The 15,647-nt window shown below is 31.5% G+C and overlaps 1 protein-coding gene across 4 annotated transcripts; it reads right to left on the bottom strand.

Moving 5' to 3' along the window:
• Positions 1–672: 672 nt before the first annotated feature.
• LOC106072240 (CTP synthase 1-like) lies at positions 673–15,448 on the bottom strand. 4 transcript variants are annotated; one of them, XM_056032745.1, is made up of 17 exons: positions 15,097–15,257; positions 12,732–12,868; positions 10,642–10,815; positions 8,942–9,112; positions 8,728–8,825; positions 8,468–8,584; positions 7,783–7,866; positions 7,445–7,525; positions 7,198–7,361; positions 6,845–6,977; positions 5,821–5,909; positions 5,210–5,304; positions 4,749–4,867; positions 4,281–4,377; positions 4,077–4,132; positions 3,009–3,105; positions 673–2,876 (listed from the first exon to the last, which is right to left on the bottom strand). In XM_056032745.1, exons 2-17 carry the CDS (start codon positions 12,850–12,852, stop codon positions 2,680–2,682), a joined length of 1,893 nt encoding a protein of 630 aa, XP_055888720.1. In that variant the 5' UTR covers positions 12,853–12,868; positions 15,097–15,257; the 3' UTR covers positions 673–2,679. The 4 variants fall into 4 exon arrangements, with proteins under 4 accessions (XP_055888720.1, XP_055888723.1, XP_055888722.1 ...); XM_056032748.1 differs by lacking the exons at positions 12,732–12,868; positions 15,097–15,257 and adding an exon at positions 15,298–15,448; XM_056032747.1 differs by lacking the exon at positions 12,732–12,868 and having other exon boundaries at positions 10,642–10,839; positions 15,097–15,256.
• Between the last annotated feature and the right edge of the window lie 199 nt (positions 15,449–15,647).

The following is a 15,647-nucleotide window of genomic DNA, read 5'->3' as shown; positions in this document are numbered from 1 at the left end:
ATACAGACAAAGAATTAAGATTATGTCCGACACATCATGCATTCAGTAACCAATTACCTAAATTCTCTAAGTCACTGATTTTCCTGGCTAGCTCAAGCAACCATTCCATGCACTAGGGAAGAACGAGAATTTGTACAAATTAGTTCTAGCATATGGAATGAGAAAAGTGCCTTTATCTTTCTGAGTATTTTATTAGATTTTGTATTTGAAGATTATGGTTCAGTACTTTTATTATATAAAAAAAAGTTCTATTTGTAACATTTAAACTTAATTGCTGGATGGCAATCCGAATATCAATAATAAAAATGAGTTAGAACGTTAAATAATTTGTAAACCATACTAGAGCTGATTGAAGTGGCTTGTTAGCTGGTTCTTGCTTTAATGAGGTCAGGATATACTTAAAAGACTGCCTGTAATTTGTAACAAATAACTGGACACTCCCCATGTTTGTCCACAAATTAAACTGAAGAAAATTGCTTAAGAAACGTCCATTCCTGTCATTTGTACTTTTCCCATTTTATGACAATACAGCATTGGTTAGCTGCCTGGTCCTGACTTCATACCTTCTCTGCTGCCATCCACTATCATTCTGTAGGAGCTTTGGGCTAGGATGTTAATTATCTTTAATGGTAAACATCCAAACCATGTAAAACATTTGACAAACTATAAAAGAATAAATATAAGGAATTTATTTCTTAAATCCTTTGTCTTTTTTTTATATGTTACAAATTCTTAATTTTGCAAGTTAACAAATGCTTAATGTTGCAAGTCAAAATGTATAAAAACATTTTTAATGATCTGTGGTCAAAATTTTCCAAAGAAAAAAAAAACAATTTACAAAAAGTTTGTGAATCACAAAAACGCAGGCGCACCTGACAGATTCTCCCCATGGGTCTCAAATGTAGGTAAAAAGATAAAAGTTTTGACATTATAAGCATGAATATCAAAAGCTATGAACTACAAGCCTACCAATAATTACAAACCTAACTCATTCTTTACAAACTTTTAGCCAAAAATCATTCACACCCAATACACAACTTCCTGCTTGTCAACCGCATGAGTATGGTCAACATGAACATTATTTTCTACATATAAACAAAAGAAATTTCTAGATTAGAGTCCTACTGAGTGGGTACTACTTATGGATGTGATTAAATTATTAAAGAGCCTCTTATTACTGTCCTCTAGAAAAAAATCTTTCACATATTTAATCTTACTTTAAAAAATGGGTAAAAATATAAACAATGTGCATTCTTAGTTCTTTCTAAAATAGGAACTGATAGTAGCTGATACACTTGAAGACACACAAATAAGTAAACAAATACAACTTTTGTAAGATTTGGTGGCTTTTCTGCTGAAAAACTGTTCACTGCTATTATCAACTCTAAATATTATCTTAAGCTTTAGAAAATACGCAAGACCAAGAGCTATACAAATGTATATGATATTTTAAAACTTGCAGTAACATTGTATGCTGTTGAATTTAACAAGTATCTAGAATTATTGTCATTTGTAAAAAATCCATAGTTAAAACAGGAGGTGCGGTGGCTGAGCGGTAAAGCGTTTGGTGAAGACTGGGATTCAGGATCTTTGGGCGCCTCTAAGTCAAGCCAGCTCTAATGGGTACCTAACGTTAGTTGGAGAAAAGTAAAGGTGGTTGGTCGTTGTGCTGGTCACATGACGCCCTAGTAAACCATAGGCCACAGAAACAGATGACCTTTACATCATCTGCCCTATAGACCACAAGGTCTGAAATCACAACTTTACATAGTTAAAACACAATATAGCTACATAGTACAAATCAGTCATTTTGTAATGGCTGCCTTTACAACAAATCCATAAAGCAAATCAATTCAAACTAGTATCTAAAGCTGTTGTTATTTGTAAAACCTTAACTTGTCAAATCATGCAGCTATATAAATACATAAATGAAAGCAAGACATTATTTTAAATGACTGCCTGTACAACAAATCCATATAAATGCACAAAAAAAAAAAAAAAAAAACAACAACAAAAGTTACACTTGAAGAAAAAGTAGGTGTTAAATATCAGAGTGTTAATAATGAAAAGTTTTCAATTATCAGCAGAGTATTAATAAAGACCATCTGATCTGGAAAATAAACATAACCACTAATAATAGATTTTCAAAAAGATCTGTAAAGAATTACTTTTAATATCAAAAGACCTTTTAAAATGCCAACAAAAATAGAGCTTAACTGATATTGGTAACTAAAAAAGCAAACTCATATTTGTGCTTCTTTGAGTAAAACGATAGCGAATATTTAAAATTTACAATGGCAATTATTAGTACACATATAAGCTTAATGGGAAAGAAACAAGACAATAATAATAATAATACAAAAAAAGTACTCATCTAAACAAATGAAAACTCTACAAAAAAAAAAAAAAAAAAAAAATTTTAAAAAGTTTATTATAGCTTTTATAAAACATAATTTTAAGTTGAGAAATTTGAAACAGTCAGTAAAATGTAGATAATTTGATATGTTTTATATAAAAAAAATAATGGAATGACATGTTTCAATGCTTTATTCTGCAAACCTGCATCAGAAAAATGTGCTCATTTACCACTTTCTAATGGTCCTCCAATATAACTAAACTTTTAATAGTACAAGAAAAAAAGAAACACACACAAATTCTACACTATATTTCTTGTTCTGTTCAGGGAGATGCATCAATAATCCTGTCACCATCCTCTGAATCTTCCGAGAGTCTAGGAGAAGCTCTGTAGCCACGGCTGGCATAGGTCTGAAGTTGGTTTGAAGCGGCAAGCAGAAGGCCAAGATATGGAGCTGATGGCTTCAGTGGACGAGAAATATATTCAGGGTGGTACTGTACTCCTACAAAGTATGGATGACCTGGAAACAGTACAAAATTAGATGTTACTGATTCTTAAACTTTGAAACACAAAGATTGGCTGCATAGAAAAAAAGAGTTGTTTATATTGACAGCAAGATAATACATAATTTTACATAGAAAACTTCTCTCACCTTCAAGTTCCATTATCTCCATCCGCTTATCATCTTCACTATGTCCAACAAACTTCATCCCTTTTTCTTCTAGTTTAGAAACAACTCTTGGATTCACCTAAATAAATAGAGTAACATTTAGGAAAATTAATTATTACATAATGCTGTTATCAATTTGTACTATAAAGATAAACTCAGTTGCCATTTTTGCTCACTGTCAAAAAGGAAAGTAGCAGATCGCCTTTGAAAGAAACAGTTGGAAAGCTCCCATTAAGGCTGCAGGACACACACGTGAGGCACAAAGAAAAACCCCTATAGAGGACATACGAAGAAGAGGTTAAGAAAGCTTAAATAGACCCCTGGTAGACAAGGGCTTTGTCTGAATCAGGTGTGCAAGTCACAACTGGGTTTGGGTAGCCATGTGAAACACTGCAATCACCCATATACCGGTACTAGTATAGTATGGTGAAATAACGTTATTACAAAAAGATTTGTGTTTAAATAAATTATTGATTGTGAGAACCTATCGTGCCAAAATCTTGCGCAACCGTGTAAAAACTTGTTTATTTAAAACTAGCCAGATATGACCCGCAGCCTGTGGGCCTTAGTTTGGGTATTACTGGATTGAATTTAAATCTATTTCAAACTTGGAGAATGTTCCCTTCACATTTTTAAATTTTGCCATGAAAATAAAAGGAGAATATGAAAATGGGTTTACCCTTTCAGCAATTATATTCATATCCAATTACTGTGAAAACAGGTTTATCCTGTTTCATTATTTAATAGATACAATTAGGTACTTTTTGTCTATTTTTAGGGTGCTTTGGTTGTAGGAGGGACATTAAACATACACTACAGTCTCCATTATGTTCTAAGAAACATTTATGCCAAGTTTTATCAAGATTGATTAAACAGTTTTGATTTTTATTTGGGACATATGCTTTACTTTCTGCTTTATAATATTAGATGTGTAAAAAAAGTTAGCTGGCAATTACACTATTACTTTACATATAGATTATTGGTTCATTTAAGTAACTTAGAAATATTTGTGTAAGGGACATGTATACATGGAGTAATGACAATACAAACCTCATATCTATGTCTGTGTCTTTCTTCAACAGAATCTGGATTTCCATAGAGTTTTCCTGAAAAAGAATTATTATACATGCCTCTGATAAATCAAAAATATATACATACAAATTTTTATAATGAAAAAACAACAACAACAAAAAAAAACAACAAAAAAGTTAATGAGCACTACAACTATTTCTTGACACAAATAACACAACTTACTAATTACACTTTGATCAGTTCTGAAGACAGTTTTGCGTTTCCCTAGCCTCATGGTTCCTCCCATATCTCCAGAAGTGTGTTCAGGCATGTCTACAACCTACAGAAAACAGAAGCTATTAAACACTTTTTTAATCTTTCTCCATAAGTGAACTCCAAAGCATCTTAATTATCCTTGACAATTTTTGTTATTGATTCAACAAACATATAGAGGTATTTCTACATCTTTTCCCTTATTATTTGATATACTTTTCTTTATCTCTTCAAAAACTGATTAATTTTGTAACAACCCCTCCCCCCTAAAAGTACAAGACCTTTTGGGTAATGAAACGTAACAGAAATAAAATATCTATAAATATTTTGTAGTTTACATTGTATGTTATATGCTTGGGGAAGGCAGTATGTAATAATCTACAGTTCTGAAAGAATATTCAAATCTTATTAAAAAAAAAAAAAAGGTTTATACTTTACCACAGCACTATTACTTTCCAGACTTAATTCTGGATTTAATTCTGTGGAATTAGCATCTTTCCATCCTAATACACTGCGAGCAAACTCTATCACAGCACACTGTAAACCCAGACACACACCTAAATGACAAATTAGAATATTGATAATTAAAAGCAACACAATATTTTGATAAGCAACAAATGAAAACATGGTTGAATAATGGCCAATAAACTATTTCTAACAGGAGTATACAAATCTAAATTATCATGATTACACACAACCAACAAAACCTTATTGTATATAAAGTCATTTTTAATAAGAAATACTGGCTAGAGTAAAGAAATATTTAATGTAGCTAAATAATTTGAACATATACTATATACAGGTTAGGATAATATATATTTTAAGCAGATCAAAATAAGATTAAAAAAAAAAACAACAACACACACACATGTATATATGGCAAGAAAAGAATGTTTTACCAAGGAATGGGATGTTCTTTGATCTTGCCCACTTGCAGGCTAAAATTTTACCTTCAGTGCCTCGTGTTCCAAAACCACCAGGAACAATTACACCACTGTAGATAACACACAAAAGATTGCTTTATTTCCACATACACAAACTCATTTTAATAACCCTTATGAATATTACTGCTCCAATTTCGCACTGGTCACAGAATTGGAATTAAATTATCTAGTAACTAAGATATTATAATTGTTTACTTATATCCTAGGAGAAGGTAAAACTCAGATATATGGCAAAAGATTTTCTAGAACACAAACTAAGAATGGGATCCAAGAATAAATCATTTCAGCATAACTTCACAAGAGGTGATTTAAGTCCCCAGTTACAATTTAGTCACCCTTCCCTGTTTCTGGGGCAAAGAATCAACCAGTGAAACTAGCCAACTTTGTATCTTGTATCAACAAACCTCAAACAAACATGAGAATTAGAAGGGTTCAGGGAAATTACTTCAACAAAACTGAAACTATGAAAACCTTTACTGAGTTGTCAAGTGTAGTACTATTTCATAAGCTTTCTAAAAGAAAGCCAAGTAATTATTTCCTATAAAAAAAAATAATTTCTGACTTACTTGGCTCCCACAAGCTCTCTCCATGCTTCATGATACTTTTGTGGGTTCTCATTTTCCATGGCTGGCTCTAGATCAGCAGCTTCTATACACTACATACAAATGAAAAGAATAGTCCAAATCATTTGGAGATTTCTAAAGCTACTAGGCATTTAGACTGTTTACAATGAGAAAGACTGAAGTGATCTGCTAACCACTGCAATAACCACTGCAATAAATGTAAACTTAGGATGCCACAAGGCTAAGCTACAGCATCAGATCTTGCTGAGATCTTATTTTAGTGCCAGGTGTCACAGCCTAGTGCTCACCTCAGAGAGATAGCAATCAATTAATCATATTTGTGCTAGATGCACAAGAAAAACCTCTGAACTTTAGAGAGGAAGTGAAGTGGGATATAGCAAGTTACTTTGAGAGCCCAGTGAAGAGCATACCTCTACACCAGAGATTATTCGCTTATTAACTTCTGAAAGTTGTTACCTACTCTGATTATCTGCCAGAGATAAAAAAGTTAAGTTCCCCTTTCAGACCTTGTGGTCTGTAGGGCAGATGATGTAAAGGTCATCTATTTCTGCCAGACGTACATATACATTCATTTGGGATTTAACGTGTTTTAGTAATTGTGTTCAAACTTGGATAATATTTTAGTGCAACTATTTGTATAGCCAGCGGTACATGGCTGGATCTTCATATGCTATATGCTTTATATATAATATATATATATATATTGTGCTTGAATAAACTTTATGTCTGCTATATCAAGTTTTGCTCAGTGCATTCTGATCATCATTGTACTGTTTGTCCTGTAAGTAGTCTAAACCTCACTACACACGCTTTGGAACCCAAGTCACGATCAAAATATAACCATGTGACACCAGGGAAAAAGAGGCAATAAAAATCGCAGTGAAAAAATGGATGCAGATAACACTACAGGCAGTGGAATATCTAACAAACTAAGGGACTAAAAAAAAAAAGGATTTAGATAAATGTAATGAAACCTCATAAAACTTGTATCTGTGCTATTGCTTACTTTGAGGTCCAATCTGTGATTAACTGCCAAGGATGCATGCTGTAGAGCTTTGATGACTGAAGTATATGAATCTGATAATGCTGTATACTTGCCAACCAAAACAATACAAACTTCTTTCAAAAGTCTGTCATGTCTAAAAGAAAAAAAGTAATGTGTTAACTAAATAATGCTGTTTCAATGTTAAAACACTGGCACTTAGTTTGCACTGTCTTTAGCTCTCTGACACTGAATTAAACAGTTTAAATAACCATTCTACACTTTTTTCCCAGTACAATTCCAAATAATTCTGAGATGTTGAAAAAAAAAACAACAAAAAAAAAACCCCAACAAAACAAACAAAGACTAAAACTCACCGATCTGCTAGCTCAGCCCAACTTGCCATGGTCATTCCTTGAGGTCTATTTTTGTTCTGTGAGACATCAATTTGGAGACGACTAATAAGGAAATCGTCAGCTCCTTGTGACTGCAGCAATAAAGGAACTCTAAATACTGAGGTCACATCATGGACACAGTAAACCTGCAAGAAACAAGAGCTACTTCAATGGTTCAGTAAAGCATTACTATCAAAGTTACTGGTGCAAGCATTCGATGGAAACTCACCTGCTCAGGGTCAACATGACAGAAAAGAGAGATTTTTTCCTTCACAGATTCAGATAATGGAGTAACACTACGACAGACAATCTATTAAAAAAAAAAAAGGAAGTATAAAATTAATACACCTGTAAAAAACAACAACATATATACATTATAATCTATTTCAAGCAGGTTCAAATTATTCTTTAATTTGTAACATTAATCTTTATGTCAAGGTTATACTAATGACCAGAATGTCATTCTTTACCACAAAAAGAACAACGAGACTTACTAAAACCATAGTGAATCTGTTATCAGTTTTGGATACAATTTACACAACAGTGAAGCTCAGAACTAAAACCTACTATATCTGGTGAGATTCCAAGTCCTCTAAGCTCCCTGACACTTGACTGAGTAGGTTTGGTCTTTTGTTCCCCGGTTGTTTTGGGCTAAATTAATAATAATGAAAAAAAAAAAGATAATTATACATAATTTGCCATAGTCACACTTTAAACATGACAGAAATAATTATATCCTAAGCATGATAGTTTATTATGAGTGTGAGAGGTACCTTAGAATTGAAAAAAGAGTTATCAAGTGACTTGAAGTTGGGAAAGATAGTCTGATTTTCATATATAAGTAATTTAAGAGGTTGGTTGGAATATAGTTTTAAGTCCTGAAATGTGCTAGAGTTCTTGCAATTCATCCCGGGAAATAGGACAGAATGATATATGTAAACTTAGGTCAATAAATACATTATAATTCAGGTAAAGAGAAAACTATTCTTATTGGACTAGTGTATTCTAGATTGTGACGTGCTGTTTAGCATTTAAGTATCTGTAAGAACTGTGTCAACAAATTTCTAAGTGTTTGACAAAGAATTGTTCCTATTGTATGTTGATGATATTCATTCTATTCCTGTGATTCAACTTTAAAGTAGTCTACAAAATAAAATGTCACTTCCACCCAATGACAAAAAGAAGCAGTAAGATTAATATTTATAGATAATACTTTTGTAACCTATGAAGAGCAACAACCAAGTCGACTTACCTGTGGAATAAGACTAACATGGACGCAGCATATGTTTTCTCTTTTCACTCGGAACTGGAACTGTCTAAAGGCTTCCACAAATGGCATACCTTCAATATCACCTATAGTACCCCCAAGCTAGAAACGAAAATGTAAAAAGAATTTATGTTAAATTTTGTATAACAAAATATTACTGCAAAAACTTAATAAATTTCTAGTTAAGTAAAATTTAAAATTCATGAAGATAAATTTTTTTTTGTAAGTTTATTCATTTAACAAACCTCTATAATGCAGACATCTGCCTTTTCATTCCCATCTACTGGTGTTTCGGCAACACGAGTTACCCAATCTTGAATGGCATTAGTTATGTGTGGTACAACTGTAAACATGGATACATATTTTTGTTTAAAGCTTAGTAAAAATTTTACTTAGTACAAATGAAACAGGTAAATAAAAATCTTAAACCGATATATAGAAAAGGATAAAATGCTTTACCCTGTACTGTCTTGCCCAAATAGTCTCCCTTCCTCTCTTTGCTGATTACTTGTTGATAAATTTTACCAGTTGTTATATTGTTGTCTCTAGTTAATGTTACATCTAAAAATCTTTCGTAGTTGCCAAGATCAAGATCTACTTCACCACCATCATCCAAGACAAACACTTCACCTGTAAGTACCATTATTTCATAAGATGCAAATTACCACAGTATTAAATTCACGAAGTCATGTTTTAACTATTAAATAATTTTTACATATTTAAAAAAGTCTTTTTTTTTTAAATTATCAATTAGAGTTAAGTTTTTAGTTCAGTTTTGGTACATAAGCACTATTCAGGCCAGATTTTATTATATCTTTTATAAATATATGTATATATATATATTTTATATATCTATATAGAATTTTAAAAAATGATGATACACAATATTCATATATATATATATATGAATTTATTCTGATTCAAAAAAATTATGATTCATGCATAAGGGTTAAAAATAGCAGTATAGTTTTTGTTTTGTTTTCAGTGATTCTTTCAAAATTCAAGATTATTAAACACTAGCCCAAACATATTGTGGGACATAGGGGGATGGCACTGGGCAGGATTCAAATCAGGCCCATCAGGACAACTGTCTAGAGTGCAAACCAAATGTCCAGGCAGCTATACAGGGCAGGATTCCAATCAGGCCCATCAGGACAAATGTCCAGAGTGCAAACCAAACGTCCAGGCAACCATCCAGTTATATGCCCTTTTGTTGGTGTTTATTTCTGTGTATGTGTGGATATTTAAATTTTAAAATATTTTTTTTTTATTAATATTACAAGCTCTAATATAGCAGTCAAATGTTAGTTTTGTAAATATTTATTTTAGCCGAAAACTGTGCTTATTCAAATTATTTTATTTGATACTGTCATTTGATAAAACAAGACAAGGTTGTCAATGACAAGAAAAGTTGTTACGTTAGATTATTATTCCATAGCCCATTGAAATAGTGTCACGGCCAAATAAAAAAAAAATAGTATGGGAGCTAAAAATAAACTTAAGACTTCGCAGTAAGGAAAATATGATATTTCTAGAAGTATTATTAAATTGCAAAGTAACAAAAGATGCAAAAGTCTTCATGGATTTAGTCACACAACACTGGACTATGCACAAGTACATTTGGTGTCGTCAATATATCCAACTTATATATCATCCACTTTTCCTTAGTCTCTCAGTGATCTCACATTCCATGTACCAATAATGATTTTATCTCTGGCATTTATTTTATCCCAACCCCCCCCCCCCCCCCCCCCAGCCATTGACCTTAGCCAAGAAGGCCTATTGCCCAGTGACGCCATGTTATCACCAACCCCTCACATAGTTTAGTCCGCCAGCTGAAGCATTTTCCCAGGGCATGGCGCTAGGAGCCACATGTGAGAGATTTAGAGGTTCGAAGGGGACCAGTAAGGCATCCACCCAAAGGTGCAGCATGCCAGACCATCAAAGGTACTACCCCATTCCAGTGCTCCCCATGCTTTCAAGCATGCGTGTTACAGATAACTTTTAAAGTTAACACAAATGAAATGCAGTATCCATGAATATTAGTCACAAACAAGTCAACATGAAGGGAAAATATGTAGGACTAGCACTTACTAATATATATATATATATATATATATATATATATATATATACATACAAAATATGCAAGCACTTACCATGTTCATATGGAGAAAATGTTCCAGCATCAATATTTATGTAAGGGTCTATTTTAATACTGGTGACTCGTATTCCCCGAGATTTGAGCAAAGTTCCCAAGCTGCTGGCTATGATTCCTTTTCCTACACCACTGATAACACCACCAGTCACAAGAACATACTTCATTTTAACTCCTGAGAACGGGAGAAAAGTACTACCTAAATTTAAACAAAAACATTATCATTTTACGTTTGAATCAGCATTTTAAGTTCTTTGATTATAATGATGAAAATAGATCTACAGACTTGTGATTAAAAGTCCATCTAGCTTAGCCTAGGTCCAGACTCTAACAACAGCCACATAAAATCAAATATAAATATTTGTTCTTATGTTTATATAGTTAAAAAAAAAAATCTATTTTAGATCTAGTTGTCAAAGAAAATTCCATGAACAAAAGGAACCTGATAGTTTGTGATAAAAATGGAACCTGTGCTACATCTACTATCTTTGAAACACTTGCTAGAGACTAGAGTCAGGCAGAAAGTAGTTTTATTAATATAGAGTAAAACTGCCTTCGCGTTCAGCCAAGTCAAGCAATTTTTGGCATTTGAATTTTCATAGCCCAGTAATGGTTACATCTAGAAAAACTGAAAAAATAGATCTATAAACTTGTCATCCATTTGTCAATTACACATATAAGTTGTAATGTTTCACTACATATAGTTAAAATTTGACATAAAAAAGGGGTGTATGTGCTACTTAAAAATGTATACATAAAAATGTGTTATTTGTGATATAATGTTTCATAAACATGTATTTATAAATTTGCTTATGTGTTTTAATGTCTTTTAGATACTAAAAATATATTAACTTATTATTTTGCTTTAAAAATCAAAGAAAAGAAATTTATAAAAATGTACAACACTCAAAAAGAAATTGTGTTCGGGACATTTCCAGAATGGTAAAACATAAATGCAGAACAATCCAATGTAACTTTACATACATATATATGCACCTCCCCACCCAAAAGTTTAGACTAATCACAATCAATCAATCTTCACTAAAATAAAATCAATAACAAAAAAATACTTAATATCTCAACAGTTCATTATTATCTAACCTAAAATAAGACCAGTGGTCTTCATACATCACTTGCACACAAAAATTATTTACTGAAGTAAAAATAGATTCACTTTTGTGGCCACAGATAAGTTTTTTTTAGAAGAAAAAAAAAAAAAAGTGCCTCATCAACAACATGATGATTATCTTACATAACCAAGTACCAATGAAGAATTATAAATCCAAATTGATAAATTAATTTGTAAAGAAAATTTTGTAATTAGAAGTTTCCTTATAACTTGTTGCTTCACAAAAGGGACCATTTCATAAATCCATCTTTAAATCAAAGTGTCATATTGATAATACTTTCAGAAGTTGAGAAGTTCATTAGAAAATGATTCTTGTAAAAACTGGAATGATGAAGTTTTTTTAAAACAAAATAAGCTCTGCAATTTTGTGAGAGGTCAGTAAACAATCTTCTGCTTAGCTATTTTTTTATATATTTTTTTAAAATACTGTTTGAATAGTTAAAAGAGTTGTTTTTTTTATTGCTCATGAAGATTATAAAAATTTGTCCTTTTGTCATAAAGCTATATGTTCCTGAAGCCGACTTGGTTTCAAAGCATCATTTGAAAATGTTTTCATTCAGAGTAGACACACTGGCATTCGTTTATGTTGTGGCAATTCATTAAAACCCAGTTGAAACCCCCTAATTATTCACAAAAACTTCTTAGTCATAGGCCCATCAGTTGTAGTTGTAGCCAGCATTTCTTATATCACACCTACCTACACATTTAAGACATAGTTATGATGTTACTACTTTCAATGTTTTAAATGAAACACCTCACACGCAACAATGCACTTTTTTGGCCCTTGTATTTTCAGTGGAACACTCAGCATTTCAATAACATCTAACAATTTTTGGCCTCCTCCAACCAATAGAAAGTCTTCATTCCAAACCACTAAGTTTTTGGCTGCCCCACTTTTTTTTTTTTTGCATCCCTCAAATAAATGGCCAGTAAAGCACAATTTTAAACAAAGCATGTAATACCTTCTGGCCTTCTTAGAATCACCTGTTGGATCCTAGCATATAATAATGCACCCGCACTATACATATTTTTTACAAAGTGTAACAAAGCATGTAATATCCTTCTTTGAATCCCCTGTTGCATCCTTGAACTTCTAATCCTAGAATATAATATAGACTACAGAAATTAAAATATAAATCTATTAAATTAGTGCACCAGCACTACACATATTTACTAATAAATTAAATACAAATTGATGAGTAATTTCTTGAACATCTAGAATATAATCTAGATCTATATTTTTTTTAAAATATAGATATAGATCTAGTTATAAATTGAATAGATTTTCAATAGATGTACCTCATTTAATTAGATCTATTTTTCTAGGTTAGTAGATCTGATTAAATTATAAAATCTAGATCTATATTTATATTAGATCTATAAATTAGAGTAATGAGTCTAGACTAGATTACTTTAGATCTACATATAATTTAAAAATATAACTTAAAGATAGATCTAGTGATAATTTTAAAAGTAATCTAAGAATCAGTTCCGAATTCCAAAGAAATCTAGACTCTATAGTTTATTACAATATTATTAGTAGATCTAGATTATCTATATAGAGTCTAACATTCTAGAATCTAGAGAATCTAGTGACATAGTATAAAATTTATTTAGTATTAGAATTAGATCCAGTGGTGTCACAAGGGGGGTGCTTTGCCGCACAGGGTGACACCCACGCTGAAAAAATGGACTTTTCCAAAATACAACTTTTAAAAATAAAAATTGCAACTCGAATGTCTCTCACAGTATCAACATGTCCCAAACCTTCTTAATTTAATTCTATTATTTGACTTGTAATCTTCCTATTGTCAGAAAAATAATGCGCAGTAGACGTAGAAGTTTCTGAAGCTCATAAATGTAAAAAAAGGCTTGGCGACCGGGGGGATCTGAGTGAGTTTAACGCTTTCTCTCTGTAGTTATTTTCCACTTTCCGGCGGAATTCTTCATTTTGCTCATTAGTATTTTTTTTTACCATGGTATGATTACATTTTTTTTATGATGGAATAACTTTTTCGTTTGTTATCAGAAAGTGTTTTATTTTGGTATAGAATTAAAGGAAAATGCATGCTCTTTATTATATAACACAACACAAAGTAACACTTATAAAATCAAACATTGATTTAATGAGGTCAAATAAACGATGGTATTGTCAATTAGGAGAGAAAGAGTTAAGTAGCTTTCTAAACATATTTTCTGACCAGTTGAGTGGCAAACGTAACATTTTTTATTGTAATATGTTGAGAAACAGAAATCTGTATGACCAATATTAATGGTTGTACTGGGTAACCTGCACCCAATTTACATAACCTTAAGGGCGTCTTTTCATCTTGTTTCTAATTTAATTGTATTTCAAAGTAATGCTATGAGTAAGTATGTAGTCTGCAAAATCCAACTCGGTTTATTTTACGCCATGTCTTGCTTTAGACATCTCGCTGGATCTGGACAAATTGTTGTGAGATGCCTTATTCTCTTGCTATTTTCCAGTGATTCTGATAGTGATAGACTTTTTTTAAATCTACAAAACTGATCAACATCCTTTGTCAGTATTCCAAGCTTTGCTCGACAATATTTCGTAGGACATAAACCTGTTTTTTTTCTTTTTGGAAGCAGCTGAGAAACACTGTCTACTTTAAATTTTTTTAAAACCTCTTCCGTTTGTAAGGAGTTCTTAAATAATCTATAAAATAAAAATAGGCTCAACTCAATTTATAATTCATTTGACATTTAGAGTAATTGTTCATTTTTAATTTATCAAATTTATGATTCATGTAATAACTTTTTTGATAAAATGTCAAAAACAACAACATTGTCGACATTGTAAAATAGAATCAAAAACCATTTTCAAGCTTACAAAACATTTATTTTTCAACATAGTTTACATCTAATAGGATGATAGGGTGAGATTATTTTTTTCCTGGGTGGGGAAGGGGTGACACCCCAAGGAAAAAATCAACACTACTCAGTCTCAACACAAGCTAAAGCTTGCCACACCGGGGTGACACCGACTCCTAGTCAGCCTAGTGATCAGATCTAGATTCTAATATAGATCTAAAATAATCTAAATCTAGTACTTAGTAGTACTGTAACTGTAAGAAGGTCTAGACTATTAAAATTAAACTAGAGAGTCTAGTAGATGAGTAAAATTTAGACTTTATTAAAAATGAATAAAAGATTTATTTTTATATTTTAAACTCACAAATAAAAACTTTTTAAAAGTTAAAATTAAAAGGCAAGTTCAAGAGAAGTTGTTTGTAAATTATAATTATAATAAATAAATAATAATTGCCTTAGCCTTATTATTACTATAATATAATAGATCTATACCTAGAATTCTATATAGAGTCTAGTCTAATCTAGACAGCATGTGGATCTGAACTAGACGATGATTCGATCTAGACTCGAGAAATCTATATCTAGATCTAGAGTAGACCGTCAATAGCAATGTTATGTTGTGATAAAATGTTAAATATTACAGATTTTGGCGCATGGTTAGTAAGAAATCGATTACAAAGATCTAGACTATACCGTAACAGAAGTTTTCAATACTTTCAATATTTACAATGTTGTTTTTTTGTCAATCTAAATCGAGTAATTTCTATTTGAACATTTTATATTTAATTATCTCTATAAATACAAATTGGCTTATATAAATTGTAGAAACAGAGATTTTTTCATTAATCTCCAAATGAAATCTACGACTAGATTTGATATCGCAAGACGCAATCATGCAACGAACTCGCGCGCTTCGAAAGAAAATAAAGATCGGTTTGTTGGTAAATACTTTTATTTACTGATTTATAAACATCCCAAGCTTTTAATAAATAAAATGTAAAAAAGAAATATTTATTTTTCATATTTTCTAAATATGATTTATA

This window comes from Biomphalaria glabrata, chromosome 6 (genome assembly GCF_947242115.1).
Source record: "Biomphalaria glabrata chromosome 6, xgBioGlab47.1, whole genome shotgun sequence".
Taxonomy (NCBI): Eukaryota; Metazoa; Mollusca; class Gastropoda; family Planorbidae; genus Biomphalaria; species Biomphalaria glabrata.
Note: the sequence above shows the minus strand (reverse complement) of the source record. Positions and strands in the feature narration are given on the sequence as shown.